At 34.8% G+C, this 21596-nt stretch overlaps 1 protein-coding gene across 4 annotated transcripts; it reads right to left on the reverse strand.

Annotated features, from left to right (window-relative positions):
• Positions 1 to 194: 194 nt before the first annotated feature.
• Positions 195 to 21189, reverse strand: LOC119643501 (spectrin beta chain). 4 transcript variants are annotated; one of them, XM_038042896.1, is made up of 9 exons: positions 21027 to 21189; positions 8602 to 9082; positions 2883 to 8469; positions 2619 to 2815; positions 2378 to 2546; positions 2100 to 2150; positions 813 to 916; positions 589 to 755; positions 195 to 509 (listed from the first exon to the last, which is right to left on the reverse strand). In XM_038042896.1, the coding sequence occupies exons 2-9, from the start codon at positions 9061 to 9063 to the stop codon at positions 323 to 325; spliced, it is 6924 nt and encodes a 2307-aa protein (XP_037898824.1). In that variant the 5' UTR covers positions 9064 to 9082; positions 21027 to 21189; the 3' UTR covers positions 195 to 322. The 4 variants fall into 4 exon arrangements, with proteins under 4 accessions (XP_037898824.1, XP_037898938.1, XP_037898886.1 ...); XM_038043010.1 differs by lacking the exon at positions 21027 to 21189 and adding an exon at positions 20340 to 20543; XM_038042958.1 differs by lacking the exon at positions 21027 to 21189 and adding an exon at positions 20329 to 20543.
• Between the last annotated feature and the right edge of the window lie 407 nt (positions 21190 to 21596).

Consider the following 21596-nt stretch of genomic DNA (forward strand, 5'->3'; position numbering starts at 1 on the left):
TTTTTTTTTTTTTTTTTTTTTTGATTTGTGTTTTCTTCTTTAAATTTTTATAATAAATAAGATATAATATATATATAGATTTACGTAAAATTTAATGAATAGCTGCATACTTAAAGTGCAATTGTTTTGTGTTCTCTTTTTTGTTTGTTGTTTTACTGTTTAATATAAGCAATATATTATATAAATAATAATAAATTTTCTGGTTTTTCCCCTTTTAAATATACGGTTTTTCTTTTTTTAAATATTAATTAATTTTTAAATGTTTTGTAAGCTTTTCCGTTCTTTCAATTAGAAGATATCTCGTCTCTATTTGTTTAATTCTTTATTTTTTCTTTAAAGTAAAAAATGATCTGCGCTTTGGTTCATCCTTTTGCGAAGTGGCTGGCAATGTCTGTGATCGGCTTTCAGCAACAGCAGCCGAATCACTTTGAATTTTAAGAGCGGCGACCCATTGGGACATTTCATTATCATCGTGAGCTTGTAATAAAAATTCGCCGCCATTCAAAAGTCTAAAATTTTCAAATAATCAATATGCGAAAAAAATGACTTGGGTTTTGAGAAAGAAGGAAGAAGCGGAGGCGCACTTACTTTACTCTAAGGACATGCTTTTTCTTAGTGTAATCACTAGCAACTTCAACGGCAGCTCCTTGCAAATCATAAACCGGTTCTGAGCGGAAGGTCAATTCAGGATTACTCTTATAACCCTTTTGATCTTTAAAGAAAGACAGACGTCCACCTCGAGCCACTGTATAAACCTAACAAAGATAATTATTAGCTTTTAAGATACCTACGTGACTATTAATTTTATATACCTTATCCCAGGATCTGTTGCTAGCTTTCTTGGTGGTAGATTCCCATTCGTGTTTTCTTGTCAAGTAGCCTTCATGACCTTCTCCACCAGCAGCGGCAGAGCGTTCTGCACGTGAAAATCATAATATAAATTAAACTCTCCGTTATTATTTGATCACAAATGTAATCACAATCGGAATGGTTGTTACAAGAATTTCCAGGTAATCCTAGCAAATAAGATTAACTAAAGAAGCACTACCAAAGCAATGCCTACGCCTTGTATTTTCATTGCAGCACTAAACTCTTTATAAAGTTCTCCTAGAAATTGATTCAGCTTACGTTCAAAGCAAACAGCCTCCGTAGAACGATTCCGTAACGCATTTAAAAGGGATTCTCATCGCCAGTCTATTAACCACTGTGATTGAATTAATGCTTTTTTTTTTTTTTTAATTGGCAGGTCTAGGACAAATATATAATAATAATAATATATCGAGCTTTCGAACCTAAAAACCTTAAAAATTGTCCATGGTAAGGAATATATTTTTTATTAGATTATATTTGTCTATTGGTAATTTGTATGAGATTTAGATCAATTTTAAACGGCACATGTTACCGAAATTGCTGCAAAGAAATGCGAAATTTGTTGTTCGTTATACACTAACATAACATTACTTTTACTACATCACTAATGTTATTAAAATGTAGAGGAAGTAGCTCAACAAGTTAAATGTCCCACTATTTAAAATCAAAGGAAAACTCGGCTTTGGTAGACAATAAATTATGACAAATCAGCGACGTCCAGGAAATGCATTGGCAATCATTGCACCCCTCAGACATTCGAAACCCTTTTTTTTTTGGCCTCTCGTAAATTTTTCTCCACCTACTTATCGCTTTAAGTACGATATGAAATTAAACGCAACGAAAATTTGACATGCTTCCTTAGTAAATATGAATACGAGTTTGCCTTAACATTTACAGCACCTATTGCGCATAGATGTTGCAACTATAAAATATGACGGGAATATTTTGCGATTAGGAGGATCTACTTAAGCTTATGCCAATTAATGATTGGCTTCAGTGTTTGTGGAAAAGTATATTTAGTATTATTATTGAATACGAATTCGGTCTAATGCAATAGACAGGCAGGCCTAAGTTGTAGCTTAAGAGTTTCACATTGAGCTAGAGTTGCACATTTTAAGTTTACATAATTTTCTTATACATACTGCCCATAATGAATATTCTAATCTATATCGCTTTCACTAAGCTAATATATAAATTGGATTTAGCGTCGCTGCTTCATTTATAGATACCTGTTTGAGTTTCTGCAGTACGTTCGATCTCAATTGCTGTATCAATAACAGCTATTTATTTGAGAGATTTTCCACGCAGCATTTTAACGAAGTAAAATTATTTTATAAGTTCAATGAAATTAATTGCAAGCGTACATAATTTAAAATTTAATTTAAAAAAAAAAAAAAAAAAAAAAAAAAAAAATTAAGATTTAAACAGTTTTTCAAAGAATTCTCTTTCAAGACTTTACCAGAATAGAAAAGATAAATGGTTTTTGCTAGAAGCTTCCTGCACTTACCAGCTGATTCTTCGGCAGCTGCAACATCAACAACATCACGTCTTTCAGCTTCACGTTTAGCCGCCTCTGCTGCTTCGGCTGCGGCCTTTGCTTCCATTTCTTCTTTAATGCGTTGACGTTCTGCTTCTTCGGCCAATTCTTGGCGTCTTTTCATTTCTTTAAGCTCAAACTGATTTACGCGTCGAAAGTATTAAAGATTTACAAAACCATAAAAGAAAATAAATAATGAAGAAAAGCTTACTGTTGTTAAACGCTCAAGTGCACTGAAACGCTCCTCTTGGGCGGCAGCAGACTTTTCAAACGCTTCATGCTTCTTAATTAGATTTTCAACTTCATCTATGGTATGACCTAATTCAGAAGACAACAAGTATGGTTCTTGTGCTATTAACCAAGCTTCAGCGACGGCAGCATCTCTAGCGAATTGATATACTTCCAAAACTGTAAAAGAACCCAAAATGCCTCAATTAGTAAAGAATTCGATAACAGCCATGACATGGCGGCATACTTAATTGTAAATTCTCCCAACGTTCTTCCCACCTTCTCAATAAACCATTTCGACTATTGTTTAATTGTAGAAGTTTGTCTTTGATGTCGGCTGAAGCATAATGATTGCGAGTCAATAATTCTTTACCCAATGATATGCAAGCCGTGAAATTGTCTTCACGCGTATCAATTTCCGCTTTCAGGCTTTGATGATTGTTCATTAACAATTCGACGCCAGACACATCACGTGGTTTTTCAGAAGTGTTCATTTGACGCACTAAGTCCTCCATCCAGATCATCAATATGCGTACCATATTGAAGAAGCGGAATAGATCACCGGTGTCTGCCAATTTTTGTTTGCGTGCATCGCACATCGCCTGTAAATTCGCCCAGGCGTGTAATACTTCTTGTTCCCGATTGGTTATTTCCTTAGCCTTATCGCCGGCGTAGGAATCTTGCAATTTGGCAGATTCGTCTTGTATTTGTTGTACTTGGGCGTAAAGTGTGGTCAGGTCCTGCATAAAATTATAATGTTTGCGCTGTAAAGTTGAAACGGAACCGGCATCGCGGCCTAATTCATCCGAAACGCCATGTTGCTTTTCAATAATGCGACTCAACACATCTTTGCAGTCGTGGAAGAATTTGTGCAATTCGCGTGAGGCGGCAAGCATTTGTGTGCGTGTTTCAATCAGTTCTAAAAGATCTTGCCAAGATTCGTTTAAATTATCCTTCCATTCTGCAATTGTTGCAGAATCGGAATGGCCAGCCTGAATTAAATTGTCAGCAATGTTGTTTACCTTGGCTACACGTTCACCGCCCACGGCTTCTGTATCGCGTGCAAACTCACTAAAGCGCTCAGAGAGTAATGTAACGTGATCGTAATCTTGTCCCAACTCCTGAGAACCAGCTACAACTTCACGATCTGTGATCCAGGTATCCAAGTCGTCTACTTCACGACTAAGCATAAATAATTGCAATGCTTCGTTAAGACGAGCACGACGCTCTCCTGCCAAATCCTTTAGGCCAGCATACAATTTATCCAATTGCGATTGTTTAACCGCAACCGCATCGCCACTTGAAATGTCATCAACGTTGAATTGTCGCGCGACTTCACCTAGTTGGCGTATAGTATTCGCATAATCTTCAATGGATTGCTCCAGATTCTCGTGTTTTTTCATTAAATTTTGGGCGCTGACCTCGTCTTTGCCCCGATCCTCCACCATCATGTAGAGCTCTTGTTCGCTCATCCATGATTCAGCTTCCTGAGCATCGAAAAAGTACTGCTGAACTTTCTCGGATTCTAATAAGTGTTTCTTACGATTATCGACAGCGTCTTTCAATTCTTGCCATTTCTGTGTCAAATCACTAATGAGAGCTTCGAACTTTTTGGCGTCTTCATGGCCCTCATCGATGAGTTTGCGGCCGTTATTGCAGATAGCGTTAATACGTGGCTCATGGTTGTCGATTTCGGTGGCTAAAGATTGATTCTTCTTCTTCAATACATGTACATTAAACAGAGAGTTGCCATATTCTCTTGAATTAGCGACCGGCAATTTTTCGTTAATCCATAACTTCTCATCTTCAACATCTCGACAGAATTGGAAGGCTTCTTTCTTTTTTTCCAGCTGCTTTTGGCGCTCTAGTAAAGGCGCCTTGATCTTCTCGAAACGATCGAGAACCGCGGTCTTTTTGGTAACAATCGGCTCGATTTTCTCCTCTGGAACAGTGGTTTTTAAATATTCCGTCTGCTTGTCGATTTCCTCTACCTGTCGAGCTTTTACCGCCATTTGACTGTGAATGACTTGCTGCTTTTGCATCAATATATTCACGGACGTCAAGTCGTTACCCGTATCGGCGCTAACAATTTGTTTTTCTAATTCAGTAATATAAGAATCAATATCATCGCAGGTCTGTTGCACTAAAACTTCGCGGTTAGCGTCAAACAACATGGCCCCTTTCTCCTTTGTGTGTACTTCCAAATCTTCAAATTGTTTACCTAACTCTTTCAATTTTGGTTGAATAACGTCTTTAAACTCAGGCTTTTCCCTTGATAATTCTTCGGCGGCCTTTTCGGCTTCGAACAATCGTTCTTTATTGGCAGCGATCTCCGCTTCAAAAGCCTGATGCCTTGTCCATTTGGAGTGAATGGTTTTAGCGCTTCTATATGTTTCATCCTGTGAGGTAGCATATTTCTCTTGAACCCATTCGGCTAACTCATCCAAATCTTGTAAAAATTCATGTAATTTAACTTGGTTCTTCAATTTCTCGTGTTGCTCTAAAGCTCTCCTGCGATTATCATCACGACGACTTGCAATATTTTCGGCACGTTTACCAATTTTTTCGGCGTCAAAGTGTTCTTTTTCAACCAAAGTGTCGGCGACTTGCAACAGAGTATTGATTTTGTCATCGTTAGCCTCCATGGTGGTTAAGAAAGCCTCGTGCCGTTTGAGTTGATTTTCAGCTTGTTCCAAATTCATTGGAGTATCATCTTTACTGAGGAAGTGTTCTTGTTGGCTAAGAAGAACTTCGGTTTGACGAGCATCTCTGTTAAACAATTGCTGATCAAGGCTTTGAGATAACAAAACTTGTCGGTTCTCCCACATCTGATGTAATTCTTCCCAGCCATCTTTAAGAGCCTTCAAACGCTCGCGCAAGAACATGTATTGTGGATCGTCTGTAGTGTTTGAGTCGGATGTTAAACGTTCACCGTATTCCATCATGTTCTTATAATCTTCTGTGTAGTTGTCGATCTCTTCGCGTATAGACTGGTGCTGATTAAGCAATTGCTCGGCTTCGGGCAATGAAGTGGGCGTATCCTCGGAAGCAACATCGGTTTGCGTCTTCGTCAACCAAGTCTGGAAATGATCCAAATCGCGCAAAAATCTATGCAAATCGCCGGCTTCTTCCAGCTTAGAATCACGTTCTTTCAACATTTGAGTTAACTGCTCCCAAATCAGTTCAATTTGAGCAATACGATCGCGTATAATTTGAGCTTCCTCCGGATGTTCGGATTCAATACTGTCAGCTTCTTTGCCCAGGCTGGAAAGTTTGGCTTGAATGGCAGCCAGATCACGTTCCATTCCGCTGAGACGTCTTTGCAATGTCATGACACCGGTCAAATCCATTTCCAAGCTATCAGTTTCTGTGAGTATGCGTTTTTTATCTTCAATCCAAGAAATAGTTTCACGACATTCAATGTAGAACGTTTGGACGCCATGGGCGGATTTAAGTTCGTCCATTTTAGCCTCAGCCTTCTCGCGCAAAGCAGACCACTCTTCGTTAAGATGATTTTGACGCTCCAGAATCTCATCAGAATTGGGATGTTCTACATGCAATAGTTGTCTGGCCAGTTGGTTAACGACGGCTACCCGAGACGCATTAGCATTCATCTCCTTATCGAAGCCTTCAAAACGATGTTTCATAATTTCAACATCCTCAATATCTTTGCCGGGTATCATGGTGTCAAGCATTTTGGTTTTTTCCTTAATCCACTGTTCAACACCATCTGCTTCCGATTTTAGTTTGTATAAACTGAGAGCATCCAAAAGACGTTGCTTACGCAATTTAGCCAATTCAGAAAGTTCTTTATAACGCGTATCGATAGCTTCCAGGCGTTTGTCGACATTAGCTTTTTCGGCATCATTAAGTTTGAGACTCTCGGCCTGTTTGTGTAAAGCATCAATATTTTCGGCGTAGTTTTTAAGCTCATCAGCGACATCTTTGTGTTTCTTGAGTAGAGACTGAACATTAGCTTCGTCGCGTCCAACATCTTCACTGGAAACAATACGTAACGTATCCAACATCCAGTTGTCAATGTCATCGGCGTCAGCAAACAATTGGAAGTATTCAACAGCGTTTTCTAAACGTTGACGTCTATATTTGTGAAGGTCCAAGAGATGATCCCATTTTGACAGAATTTCTTTTAGACGATCCTTGATACGATCAGCTCCGAAGTGACCTTCGGTGATGAGTTCAGCACCAACCTTAGCCACATTTTGTAATTGAGGATCATGAGAATTAATCTCGGATTCAAGAGCTTTGTGCTTACTTAAAAGCAAGTTGACCGTAGTCAAATCGTGACCAATGTCATCTGTAGATACAATTTGTTCTTTCTCTTTAATCCAGTTTTCTTCGTCGGCTGTATCCCAATAGAATTGCCACAATTTGCGGCTTTCTTCTAAACGGCTGCGACGTTCAACAGCTAAGCGCACTAATTCGGCATAGGCATCCTCAAGTTGCTGCACCCGACTAACAATAATCTCCGGATCACAAGGTTTATATGAATCAGGATCGTCACTAAGGAATTTCTGCGAATTTTGCACAACCACCTTGACTCGCTCGCCTAATATATTGATATCAGCTTCGACTAATGAATGCTTCTGCAAAAGATCTTCTACACCCATTAAATGTTTGCCGTAATCGTCGGTAAGCAGTAACTGCTTGATTTCTTCCATATTGTCCAATATATAGAGCATCTCTTGGAAGTTTTGCTGCAATTGCAATGAAATTTCTAGACGCATGCGACGCGCACGTAAAAGTTCCAATAAATAATTCCATAAACGCATAACGTTTTCTTTGCGCAACAGTATACGTTTAACGTCGTGATAACGTTCCGACTCTAATTCGTCACATACTGCCACTACAGCTTGAACTCGTTCCTCGTAGGCGAATATATCGGTCTCGATGGCTTCGTGTTTCTTGGCCGCAGCTTCGACGGCAGCCAAATCAAATCCGAAATTATCTTGACTTACCAAACGTTGATTTTCTGATAGCCATGTCTCGCGCATAGACGCTTTGCGATCAAATCGCGCGGCGAGCTGCTCTAGTTTTTCTTGACGTATCAATTCTTCGCGCAAGGCCAATTCACGTTCATGTTCGGCCTTTTCTAAACGTTCCCAAGCTTTGTTAATATCTGAAATCATTTTGCCTTCTTTAGGCGTATACGGCTTTTGATTGTTGGCTCGCATTTTTGACTGTAACGTAAATAAAAGTACCTCCAGATTACCCTTTTCCACAAATTTGGGCGGTTTCTCAATTGTTCTATAATTAGAGAATTGAGCCAATTGGCCCTGGACACCGACTAAAGAGTTTTCAAAAACACGTTCTCCCAATGCTTGAATGGTAGTCTCAATCCACTTAAGTAAATCGCTGGTAAAGTGTTCATAGTCTTTGATCATTTTTTCATTTTCCATCGCTATACCAACAACTTTACCAATGCGTTTACCCTGAACGGTTTCCTGTTTAAGTTTGCTAAAATAGTGATAATAGGTAACAACATAAGTTATGATCGATTTTTCATCCGGATGCTCTACAAAGACATCCTCAGCATCCAGTAACTTGGCTAAGCCAAGTTTATCTTCGGCCACGTCAAAAGCATTATTCAAATTATAAATGGGATTTGCTTTAGACAATTTTTCAAATTGTACTAAATCGGGGCGATGCTTATGAATGATGGCATTGAATGCCAAACCGTCACGCCACGATGTTGTAAAATTACGCACATTGACATTATGATAACCAGCTGTTTTCATTTGACACCACAGTAGTAAAGCATCCTTAGCTGATTTCGTTTCCTTATTGTCTACTTCTTCAATGGTTATATCTTGTATCTATGAAAATAGATACCAAATGCCAAAAATTTTTTAAAAACAAAATATATATATTTATTTATATTATATTAGAATAATAAATTTAATTTTCACTTTAATTTATTTCAATTTACGCTAAATTAAATATCATACCTGGAATCTTAGAATGATAGTCCATATTAGGCCTAGATTAAGTGATGCATTACCATCGACAATATCATGTGAACCGATATTCTCGAGATGTACACGTTGTTCTCGCAAAAATTGCAATGCTTTATCAACATTTTCCAAACAATGGATCCTCATTTTACCCTTCGTAGGTTTAGGCAGTCTTTCGCCGGATAAGACTTCCAGCAATTTGATTAAATGCTTACCGTCGCGCATATCCACATAGAGATCAGTTATTCTGCAGTTGACACGACACAAATGTGAATTAACCCATTTGGTAAAGGTTTTCTTTTGTACACTTTCACGTTCCTCAGCGAGTGCCTTAATACGCGAACGCTCAAACAGTCTCGAACTGGAATTACCGCCATCATATTCATATTCATCGATATATTCGTTGCCGGGTCCCTGACTGGGATCCCATCGAACAATTGAAATGTCCGTCGTCATCGCTTTCGATTAATAATTCCTAGAAATCGGGAATAATACAAATTCAATACAAATATCGATTAACGGCGCAAGCCATATTCCATTCATATATATATATATATATATATATATATAACAAAAAACTTGTGTACAATTCTTCTCTTTTCATCTATAATGCTTAAGCATTTTATTATAGATTTAAAAATTACTCTGATGTGTATACAACTTGAGCCTTGAATAAGGCGTAGCTTTCGCCTTCTTCGATCGGATTGTAATTTACAAATTTACGTTAGATCTTTTTTCAAACTAAAGTGAGTCAGCGACAAAAAAAAAAACAAAAAAAAAAAAAACAAATGCAATAAATCGTGCATTGTACAAAACTGAAATCTTGTTCAGACCAAATGCGGCCGTTACTCAATTAGTTGAATTATCTATACTTGACTTTGTTTAAAACATTTCGCATTCACTTGCCATTTTGGCCTACAGGCACACATAAATCATTCAAACTTCAAATTGTGCTGAGCTAAACATTCAGTTATTTAAAATTAAATTTTTCGCTTCCCCTCTTACACTCGCCACAACCCCTGAGTAACTTGATATTACATTATTTTTGTACCCATCACCGAAGGACGAGGGATATATTGATTGTGCCAGAAGAAAACATCACCGATTTCGATGATGGGTATAAAAGATTCGGTCACGATCAAACTTAACTTTCTTACTTGTTTTCTCTCCGAAAGTCTATATGTTTCTAAACATAATCAGACGTAGTAGTAAGTTGTAGTACGAAGACTCCATAGTGATGAATCCATGTGTATTCACTTGTTCACGGCATTCCGACAATTCGTTTACAAGGTACAGTTGTTTCAGCGACGCTACAAATGAAATTCATATTTTTTCATCGCATTGCAAGAAATAACTGGCAGTAGGATATCATGAAATTTGAATAAATAAATTTACTTGTGCGGACATATGTATATCAAGAAGGTCGAAGGAAGATCGATTCATTAGATCGATGAATTCAAAATCATTCTCTGAATCGATTTAAGCTTGTCTGTCTATCTGTCTGTCCGTCTGTCTGTCTAATGTCTACTAAACTATCGGTTACAATTTACAAGATATTTTGACAACATTTTGTACACTTTGTAACATGTTCGTAGCCAAGGACAAAGCCTTATTGAAATTGGATTCGATCAAACTACCTTTGTGATCACTCACCGCACAACACCTTAGATTAAAGAAGTCGTTTTACCGCAAAAAGTTGCAATTACTAAGCATTATTTTTAGCATCTATATTTAAAAAAAACACGCGAAAATAAAAAAATTCCAAAAAAAATAATGAAATTTCGATAGTTCCCTAATATCAGGTACGTTTGATCGATTTCGCAAATGTCAAACACGACGCAACTTTCCTAAATTTAACGCCTGAACATGAGTGAAAATGTATACGAGAAAAAAAAAAAAAAAAAAAAACAGTTGACAATATTCATGTGAAAAGCACTTTAAATCCTACGGCCCACTTTTGAATCAATGAGTTCGTCAACAAGCAAAATTGTCTCCTTTGCCTTGATAAGCAACAATGCAATTATATCAGCAACAATTGAAAATTTGTTATGTAGTACAATATGTTGCACAAGATGCGGTACGTGTATATTCGATGAATGAATGACTTGGGATGATGCCTGACAACTCATTTATTATTTACATTTAATCTACAGATCAGAATTTCAAAAAACTTGTTACTTTAATATAATTCGGTCCAAGGACGCAACTTTGTTGCAATTGAATTTAGTTTGACCATTTTTACGTCCACTCTTCATATATATAGTAACAGGCCATTTATGAACATAATGAAGAAATTTTGGAATTTTTAATGCTTCCTACTGACCTCTATATAAGCATAGATCAACGATTTTGACCGAGTGATTTGGGCCTACGTTCTTACGAAGATTTAGCCTTCATATGACTGATAAGCTTTAATTTTTTTTTTTGGTTTTTTGACATTATTTATGCTTGACAAGATGGTGGAGAGTGCTTAATTAGCGACCTTGCCTCACTGATATTAAATTTTATTTAGCGCTTTCGAAATGAGAAAGGAAGATAAACCATCGAAAAATCGATAAAAGGAGCCATCAAAATCAATCCGAAGAGTGCGTAATGAAATATCTAGAGAGAACCACAAGATCTTCTTATATTTTATGGTGAAACGCGACTTAGTTCATTCATTATAAATCGTATATATTTCTGGTCTGGTTTTGGAAAGTGACAAAAAAATGTAGAGTGACTTTCCTTTGCTATTCGTTCTCTTTCTCGTTTAAATTGTAAAATAAATGAGTCAATTAATTTTATTTATAAAATATATATCAAATCAATGCACATATGCATCGTGAACAATTCGTATAATAATACCTTCCCCTTAGAATGCACTCACAACGTTAAGCATCTTGAAATGTGTTAAGTGTTTTCTGCATACTTAAAATTTTCAACTAAATGCATATAATGTATATATATATATATGCATACAAATATATATATATATATATATATATATATACAACGCATATATATCTACATGCAGTCAATTCGATCTATTATATTATATTATATATATATATATTATTATGAATTGTATTTAATTTCGTTAATTTGATTGCAATTGAGAATGAACTGAGAACTCATCGTATCGTTTTAAATAACCCAAAAAGGAAAAAAAACTACGACAAGAAAAATGATATGCTCCAAGGCTGGATGATGATGACGCCGACTATTTGTTGCGTTGTTTTCCGGTTGTATTACATAGTTCATTTTTATGCAACGCTCATCATGCAGATCTATTCAATTTTTCCTTACTTTTGCAACATTCACATTGAACGCATTGAACATCTCACACGATAGATAACCGGGCTTGTTATCTTGATTATGATACGAATCTAAAAAAAATGAAAAGCCAACTATATTCATGTCCCTCGGTTTTTCGGCACCTTTATCCTCTCATAAATTTCCTACATAAAAACCTTTAGTTAATGGCCGCAGATCATGTTCAAAACTATACCTTCTCCAATCACAACACCACCAACTTCATTATATTTGCAAAATTCACAGTAGAACTGAAACTGAACCACAAATATTTCAGAGAGATTGGGTAAAAATTTAATAAAAATATGACACGAGATCCGTGATCCCGACAGAAAATAGACAGAAAACTATATAAAGGCATAAGAGATATTGATTGAAGAACTCGTATACTGGCGAACAAAAAAGAATGCATCAAATATATTTTTTTATTCGTCTCTTAGAGATTTAAACACTAGACGGTATCGAAATTACGCCCTAACAGACAAATATAATTATCTGGCATCTTAAATTAATATATCAATGCATTGCGAATTCGCATCCAAAGTATCTGTAAATGTCTGTCTCGATGTACTGTGAACCTGTTTATTGAAAACCGCAAAAGAAAAAAAAACTGACTGACGTCAGCTATTAACGATATAAACAAATGAAAAGAATATTGAATTGAAAACACCAGACATAAACTATCAATTAACATGTAGTAAAGGGACTGTATACGCTTCAAAGCCGAATTTTGGATACCTTTTCGATACCTATGAAAATTGCATACTTTTTGAGTGCGCGGCCAGGTCTGTGAACCGAGCAGGATCATTTTTTTTTTTTTTTTGCATGCATGCAATCGGTTATACGATACTGATGCGAAGGCATACTGTTGCAGAGGCAGGACATAGGCAGAAATGAATGCCAATTAAATCGGGAAATTATATCGGAATTTAAATTTCCCAATCCCTTTCCCATTCGTATATAATAATATTCTTAATAGCCGTTCGCTTCTGCTTAACTGCAATCAAATATAAAAATAAAACTTTTGGTTTCTAAGAAAGCAATTGTTCAACAATGTAGAGACAGGTGCCGTCGAGACGGAAAAATTGCAACGAGTTAAACGCAATTTATTATCAACTTTTGCACATAACTCACAAACGATCTTGCACCGACTAGCAATGTTTAACGCAAACGCCCCAAGCAAGATACCCCTCAAAAAAAAAAAAAAAAAAAATCAAATGTTTCAAATCTGATGTTTCTCGTCGGCTACATACATCTTCGAATACTCTTACTTACATTCAACCGTACTATCTATTAATTTTATTTTGCGAATAATGTTAACTTTGACATCCGATACGAGTTAAATTTCTTCAGCCCGATCCTATTAATTTGCTTATGTAATATTCAGCACGTAATTGCACGTAAACACAGGAATTTCTCATTTGCTCGATTTAATATGTTGCCCTCATAGTATCGTATTGATAATCATATCTTGGAAAATGTGTAATGTCTGTAAAGGTCAACATATTGCATTTAACTCAGATGGGATATCCATATTGAGAAGGCAGTCAATAAAGGAAAATATCTCTCTCAATTTCATAAAAAGATAATCTAAAGCGGTAAAGCTAGGTATAATCTAATTATACCTATGTTACTAAAAACTTGTCTATATCTTTAGTTATCCACCAATTTATGACCTATGAATGAATCAAAAACAAATAATTAAATATAAATAAAATAAATAAAAAATAATATGCATTTCACATTTGTGACATGGGTGAGCCGGTGCATGGTTGAACCGGTAATAACCGAATAGCGTATTTTTCGGACCATAAGATGCACTTCAAATTTATAAAATGATTTTTAAGAAAATATTTCTTTATGTTACTTTCGGATCAAAATTTTGTATTTACTGTTAACATAACTCGTACTAGCTAATAGTCAGTCCATTTTCACTCTCGATACTATTACTAGCCTCGTTAATGACACCGTTTGTATTGCTATTGCTGTTGTCGTACCACCTCATGGTTTTCAACTTTAGAGACGATTATTGAAAAAGTATTTTAATGTCCCCTGGAATCTTTGGACCATAAGGCGCACGCAAAGTCTTAGTTCACTTTTCTATGTGAAAAGTTGCGTCTTATAGCCCGAAAAAATACGGTACAATCCACTTGAAGTATTACTATATGCGATTAAATTGAATTATAGCGGGCCGGTAGTTGTCCATGCCTGAGTTTAATTAATGTTAGAGTAGTACTCGACTGTAAAGCTGTTAACCTATATGTATATTATTGAAATGCTTTAAAGCATAACGCTCTGGTCGGCCCCTTTTTTGAGATAAGAATGATCAAATAAATTGATGACATCCACTTGGCAGTGGTGAAGGGAACGTTTTGCAAAGGAAAATATCAACAGAGATGGGCGTGGCGTATATAATTCATTAAAAGCGAAAAGATTTTAATATTACGAAAGACTAAAACAAAGAGTTGGGCATGTTGTTGGACGTTTAGAGCAATGAAATCTGGGGATCCGATATCGACTATCGTAGAGAAATCGTTTCAGAAATTTAACGAGGCTGCATATTCACATGGGAAGTGATGGCAAAAAAAGATTCATCATGACTTTTTCAAGAGTTTTGCAATTTTAGAAACCATGCCTATTGAATGAAATGATCTTCTTATGGTAGATAATGAGGCCATCATTAATTGTAAATCCTACCTTGGAAAGTAAAAACATTTCAATATTAAGCTCTTGCTTACATCACATGATTCACTTCTCACTCAATGGGAAAATAAGACTGACTGGAACTCAATCTTAAAGGATTGAATCAATCATTAAGTGACAACGTGTTGTACCGTACTGCTGTCGCACACTGGCTCAAAATTCACAATAAACTGCTTCATTAATGATGACACAACCCCAGGAATTTTAAATAGATGAAAATCATTAAGGGCACAAGCTGTTATTATATGCATCCACTAATTAAAAGTATCAATGAAACAGTCAGACACATTGCATGCATATTAATGCATTAATTAATAAGCTAATTAAAAGCAATATAGTTGAAATTTAAAGGATGTAAACGAATCAAGATGAAGATGAAGATGAAGATAGATATGGAGAAGATTTCATATAAAGCATATAAATGATTAATAATTAAGTTTTGAATTGCGAGATACCCGTTAGTTCATATCGAAGTTGAGAGTCGTCTGTAAAGACCCGCAATAACTCGTAAATTATTGATGACAATATTGATTGAAAATTTTCTATTTAGGTAATTGTCAGACCCTAACTGGGTAACTGAAGATGTCAAGCGATTAACGCATATAGCTGAGCCGATTCAAAAAGTAATTGCCCAAAAATACATACATATATACATATACATATATATATTCTATTGTGCATTTTTGAGTTTTGTTAAACGATTCGCAATGCTTTGCGGATGACTAATAAATATGCGAACGTCGTCATCGCGTTCATGTCTTTGAAAAAAACATAAAAATTGAAGAAATTTTATAAGAACCGCAAACCCAATGCAACAACGGAAGTAAAGAAATTTAAAAAAAAAACAAAATAAAAAATTCAATAGAATTATTTAAGTTTCATATTTTTGATTAGCGTAATATTTTTAAATCGATCTCAATTGATCTGAGAAATCCTAATTTTTTTTTGCTCTCTCCCCGTGACCACTTTTACTAAATGAATTCATTCTAATTAATAAGTTACTGTTTATGAGGCCAACACTTTGTATGGTGTGACGTTTATATATAAATGTTTAGAATAACATATATATGTACATATAAAAGTGTGCGTATTATACATTGACTATCCGAAAGGCACTAATAATAAAACCATACAAAAAAAAAAACAAGAACGCATTAAAAAAAAAAAAACAAAAAAAAAAACAAAAATTATATTCAATCGAGACCGAATCTTTTACACCCATCCTCGTTATTCTAGAAAAAAGAAAAGAAAAGAAATTTTCATTCATATTCGATAATATTGAGTGTCGCGCGATTAATTTTTTTCATTTCTAGAATAAAGTGGAAATTTATATGGTTTAGGTGTTGAACTTTGAGTAAGAAACAAAAAAAACACGGAAAACAAACGTGTTTACTGTTTTTGCTATATGGACGAGTGGGCGTTGTAGGCGTGTTCCTTCAAATTGTTTTGCAAGTTTGTAAGCAATATCTTCGAATATGCGAACGGGAGAATGATTACAATTGAGCAAACGGACAGATATACAACGAATGGAGGGGCAATGCTTAGGTGGTGCATTCCGAATTTGTAGCTGATCAAAAAATTTATATACATTATGGGACTTTTGAAGCGTATTCGTGCGCGTTATAAAAGTATTGAAAGAAAAATTAAACTTTAATATACTATAATATTGAGTAGGTGTGGTCCATTTTTTCGATTTTTGTACAGGTACTCCAGCATTGCGCGTAAAGTATACGGTCAAATTTTTTGCAAATTTACTTGTTATAGTTTATGAGTAATGAGCAAAAGTCCAATTTTGAAAAACAAAGGTGTTCTCAGTTTACGTGGCACTGCGGGTATTTCCTTCGATCGATTTGGCCCATTTTCAATGCGAATCTGCGTGCAAGAACTCCCAATGTTTCTGCCAAATTGAAAGTCGATAGCTTCATTTTTGCGGCCATAAGAATGTTTACAAAAGACGTACGTACCGACGGACGGACATGCTTAAATCGTTGCAGATTTTAATGTTGGTTAAGAATATATATACTTTGTGGAATTTCGGAAGCTTTCTTTTAGACTTTGCAAATGTTTTGATAAAATGAATATACCTCTCATCATTCGGTGATGGATATGAAAAAAGTGCTATAAGAGAAGATAATTTTTTTTTTTTTTTTTTTGGATTGGAACAATCATTCCTATAAAAATATTTCTCCCTTTGATAAAATTGCAAGCAGTACCGCACACAACTAGCGCAACAGTGATCGGTCTTGATATTTAAAGCAAATAAAAACATTCTAGTTAGGCAAGCGCAACCATTACATTATATTATCTCATTCTCATACCGCTTCACCTAATAGAAATTTTTCGTATGTTGTGAAATATGAAAGCATATGGAAGCTCTTATGTTGTGAGAAAATAACGTCTGGAACATATGTTTTACATTGTGCAATGCATATTTATTATGAAAATGGTAACAAAACAGATTTAGTAAATTGCGTAAAATTGTTATCTTAATTATGATTGGTAGATTTCATTTTACTTTTTACCCTAGATCTATTTTCATATACTCTTCAAGATCTTCTCCTCCCGCTATTCAATATATTGCGAGCGTGCAGACAGACATAGTCTTTAGTTGCATTGATCACCACCAAACATCGGGGTTGTAACAATTTTATTGTTTTGTACTTAAGATTTAAAAAAGTATTCCTCAACGATCTTCTAAAGTATAGGAATATGGATGGATGGACTTGTCGGAGTAAGCTTCGCGAACAATTTCGTCAAATCTACTTATCCGTGTGACCGCTAAGATTAAAATAGAAAGCTGCCACTTCGTATATATGTATTCTTAACTAAATAATGCGTTTGAAAATCGTAAGATCTTTCGCTAAAATCATAACAAAATATTGCTAAAGGGTTGATGTATGTTATGAGGTGCCTCACTTGCAATATGTAATATATATTGTAATATTGTATGTGTTTATATGTAGTTTGAAATTCTTAGTCGATCTCATATCGTCATCGCTCAGTTTATCGGCAAGTGAAACTCGTAGCTCTATAAATTGACTTTGACGTGAAGTGCACGACAATTGTAAAATTTGATTGTGATACGGGCTCAAACACGATTGCAATTACGTGGTACGTATCAAAGATCCACAATAATGCGCGCATATTAGCTTCCGTTTTTTTTTTTTTTTAATCGCTTATAACAAATATTACGTAATTGACGCTTTATTAATTAACTCGTTTATTCTGCATATATTTATAACAGATACATTGAGACAGACCTTCTTTTCACTTGTAACACGATTGTCTACACAACAACATTTCCATGTTTATCATTATTCGGTCAGTTAGTCAATCTTTATTAGTCGTCGTCAGAGCATATAAACAAACGCTAATAACGGTAAAACCAGCATGAAATACATTAAAAATGAAATATGAATGAACTCATTTTACATATTATATTTTTTGTCTCTTTAGCACAAGATAATAAAACTTATTGAAGTTTCTTTATACCCATCACCGATGCATGAGGAGTGCATACATTTTGTCAAAACATTTGCAACGTCTAAAAGAAAGCTTCCGAGATTCCACAAAGTATATATATATTCTTGACTAACATTAAAATCTGCAACGATGTCCGTCCGTACGTCCGTCCGTACGTCTTTTGTAAACATTCTTATGGCCGCAAAAATGAAGCTATCGACTTTCAATTTAGCAGAAACATTGAGAGTTCTTGCACGCAGATTCGTATTGAAAATGGGCCAAATCGATCGAAGGAAATACCCACAGTGCCACGTAGGCTGAGAACACCTCTGTTCTTCAAAATTGGACTTTTGCTCATTACTCATAAACTATAACAAGCAAATCTACAAAAATGTTACAGTACCTGTACAAAAATGAGAAGAATGGACTACGCCGACACAATATTATAGTGAATCACAATTTAATTTTTTTTTCAATGCCTTTATAACGTGCAGAAACAAGCTTCAAAATCCTTATAAAGTATACAAATTCTTGGCCAGTTTCAAATTTGAAATGCACCTAAATATGTCCGTCTGTTCGCCTGTCTATCTGTCTGTCATAACAGTGTTGACTATATAAAAAATTCAGTCACGACCGAATATAATTTTCTTACTTGTCAAATTTACTTATGAACCGACAACTTTCACACTTGCCTATAGCACGGCTTGAAGGGATTTGTGGAACCAAAACTGCGCGATTCGAAAACGATCTACCACAAAGTTTTTCCTCAATCCAATATATTGCATTATATTTGTATGCAATACTTTATTGGCATTTGTCCTAATCAAAAAAATCTAAATTCATACGCCATCTCACATATTATTTAGACTTTGCAGATTTTGCAAGTTTCGAAAAAACGTTAAAATTTAAACCTATAATTTAAAATAAGGAGAGCAGGAGAATGATTGAAGTATGGATGACTTTACTGGATCCTAACAACCGACTTTATAATAAAGAGTGCATATATTTTATGGCATCTCCAATGTGTATGTTTTCAAGACACTCTATTCCAAAAATCTCGCATCCGATATAGTATGAAAGATATTGAAATAAATTAAAATACTTAATGCGCACATAAATAATGTAAGTTAATTAGCAAGAGTCAAATATACGTTCCATTATACCACAAAATGCACTGCACTTTTTACGTTTCTGACTCAATTGACCGATTTTTTGCTGTTCCAAGAAAAAGTCACTTGTCAATATTTAATATATTAATATCATCAAAACATGGCTGAAGGAGGTTTAGAGTTTCGCGATATGAACGCAGTCTTCATATTTGCCAGTTTGATATGAAATTTATTATGAATGTTCACGTGGCTCGACCTACGGCAAAAAAATAAAACAAAAACAATTATATTTACTACAGCCCTAACACTACGCGAACGATTGCGTTTGTTTAGGAATAGCAAGTAATTCGCGAAATAAAAGAAAACACAAGGCGGAATGGTGACACATTTATACCGCACCCTTTAATAAAAATTTATTGATCTTACACTTGATGATTTCAAGCTTACTGCCTCTTTGCGACCACATAGTGACCTTTTTAAAATATAATTTACTAAACGTATATAATCCAGGTTTCAAGTACACATAATGTATATGTATCTTCCCCCTTAGTTTAAATTTTATTATAAATTTAATTGTATGTATGTATTCTATTAAACAGCATAGCGCCTGAACTACGTACAATTTAATGCATTATGGAAATAAATACTTGTTTATGTTATTCTTCTCTCTTTTTATATTCCCAACTTTCTCTTATTTTTCCTCTTCATATTCCAACCCGCTCCGACGTGAAATTGCAAAGGTCGTTCTTTTAGCAGTACGCTCTTTTTTCTCATTTTCAAACCGTAATTGGTTTCATTATTTTTGTTATCGACGTTTTCGATATAAGTTGTTGCAGTAATTGTTTAGGTTTTTCTTAGGCTATCGACGACTGTATATAAATATATTTTTTTCGTCTCATTCTACGCACTATTGCGGTCATTCTATGCTTCATTATTACAACGAAAACATAGCGGTGTGTATGTACGCGCATACATTTATGAAGAACATAAATTGCATTTATTTATTTATTTATTTATTTTTATTTGCAACACACCCTATGAACCCAATTTTTTACTTGTTTTTATATACAATTGCAAAGAATTTTCGCGTAACCTGATAAATAGTTATATCACACTCTTCCACATAAATTCTTACGTTTATAGCATCATTACTCACTCTTGACTAACCGTATGCACAATTTTTCTCAGTATTTTCCTTATTGATGTCCGTCGTAGCTTTAGTTTTTGCTTAATTTATGTTATTATGTATTTAGGATAGTTTTTGTTGTTCACTTCAATTGCAATGATTGGAGCTGATGAAGAATATTAAAATACACGAATTGGATTTTTTGGGTTAGTAAGACCAACAACGAACCAACCAGGCAAACAAGCAAGTGAGCAATGAGTTTATAGTGCGATATGAAGACGACCGAAACGACCGATTGAAATGATGTCATCAACACAGTAATGAAAATCGACGAAGAGTTCTCACTACATAATACATGCATACATACATACATACATAATTAGAAGTGGATATAGGTAATATGAACACATACGTATATATCGTATATTTGTAAACCGATCGATGGGATGAGGTTTTACTTCAAGATGAAAAGAACAGTCGTGGATGTATTTAAGCTCTCTTGCAATAATAATTGAGGGACTTTAAAGCTTTAGATGATTTGTTAACATTATTTTCTTATTCCATATCCATGTACTGTCATGTTAACTTTGAACCTAAACACTGGGCGTTGTCTATATATTTTCAGATAATCGTTTAATTAAATATATTTTTCACTTCCTTTTTACGAATCTCTTTTCCTTCCATTTTCGTTACACTGCAAGTAAACCAAATTTTGTTTGATGACTTACCGCCGTTTCGTAAAATTTTTATGCCTTAATAAATTTGTTTTACGTTCGTTTAATTCCCCAATTTTAAATTAATCAATAAGGTTTTTCAATACGGTTTTCTTTAATACAAAATTTTAGTTTTTAAAATTTTACTTCTTCTCTATTTCTCACAATCAAACATCAACTTTGGGAAACGACAGCAAATGTACTGAAATTAAATGAAAAATTATGTATACAGAAAAACAATGATGCCAACGTTAAGAAGAAACAAGAAACAATAAATTTATCGTAAAAAGAGAACTTCAGGGCTCTATTAGGAAGAAATAAAAATCTTATTAGAGGTTTCATGCTTAATTGTAAGAAAACTTAAATTTTATTAAAAACTAAAGAACTTCTCACGAAAATGGTGGACTTGGCATAATAAATGTTCGAATGAAAGGTACATTTTTAAGTCGTAACGATGCTGAATTTAATAATTGGAGGCACTGATTATGTAAATGAATGAGATGAATATAGGAATCTTGCATTTTGAATACTTAAAATATATAATCTGGACCAGCGAAAAATTTTAAATTGATTTAAAAGTGACCA

This window comes from Glossina fuscipes, unplaced genomic scaffold (genome assembly GCF_014805625.2).
Source record: "Glossina fuscipes isolate IAEA_lab_2018 unplaced genomic scaffold, Yale_Gfus_2 0, whole genome shotgun sequence".
Classification (NCBI taxonomy): Eukaryota; Metazoa; Arthropoda; class Insecta; order Diptera; family Glossinidae; genus Glossina; species Glossina fuscipes.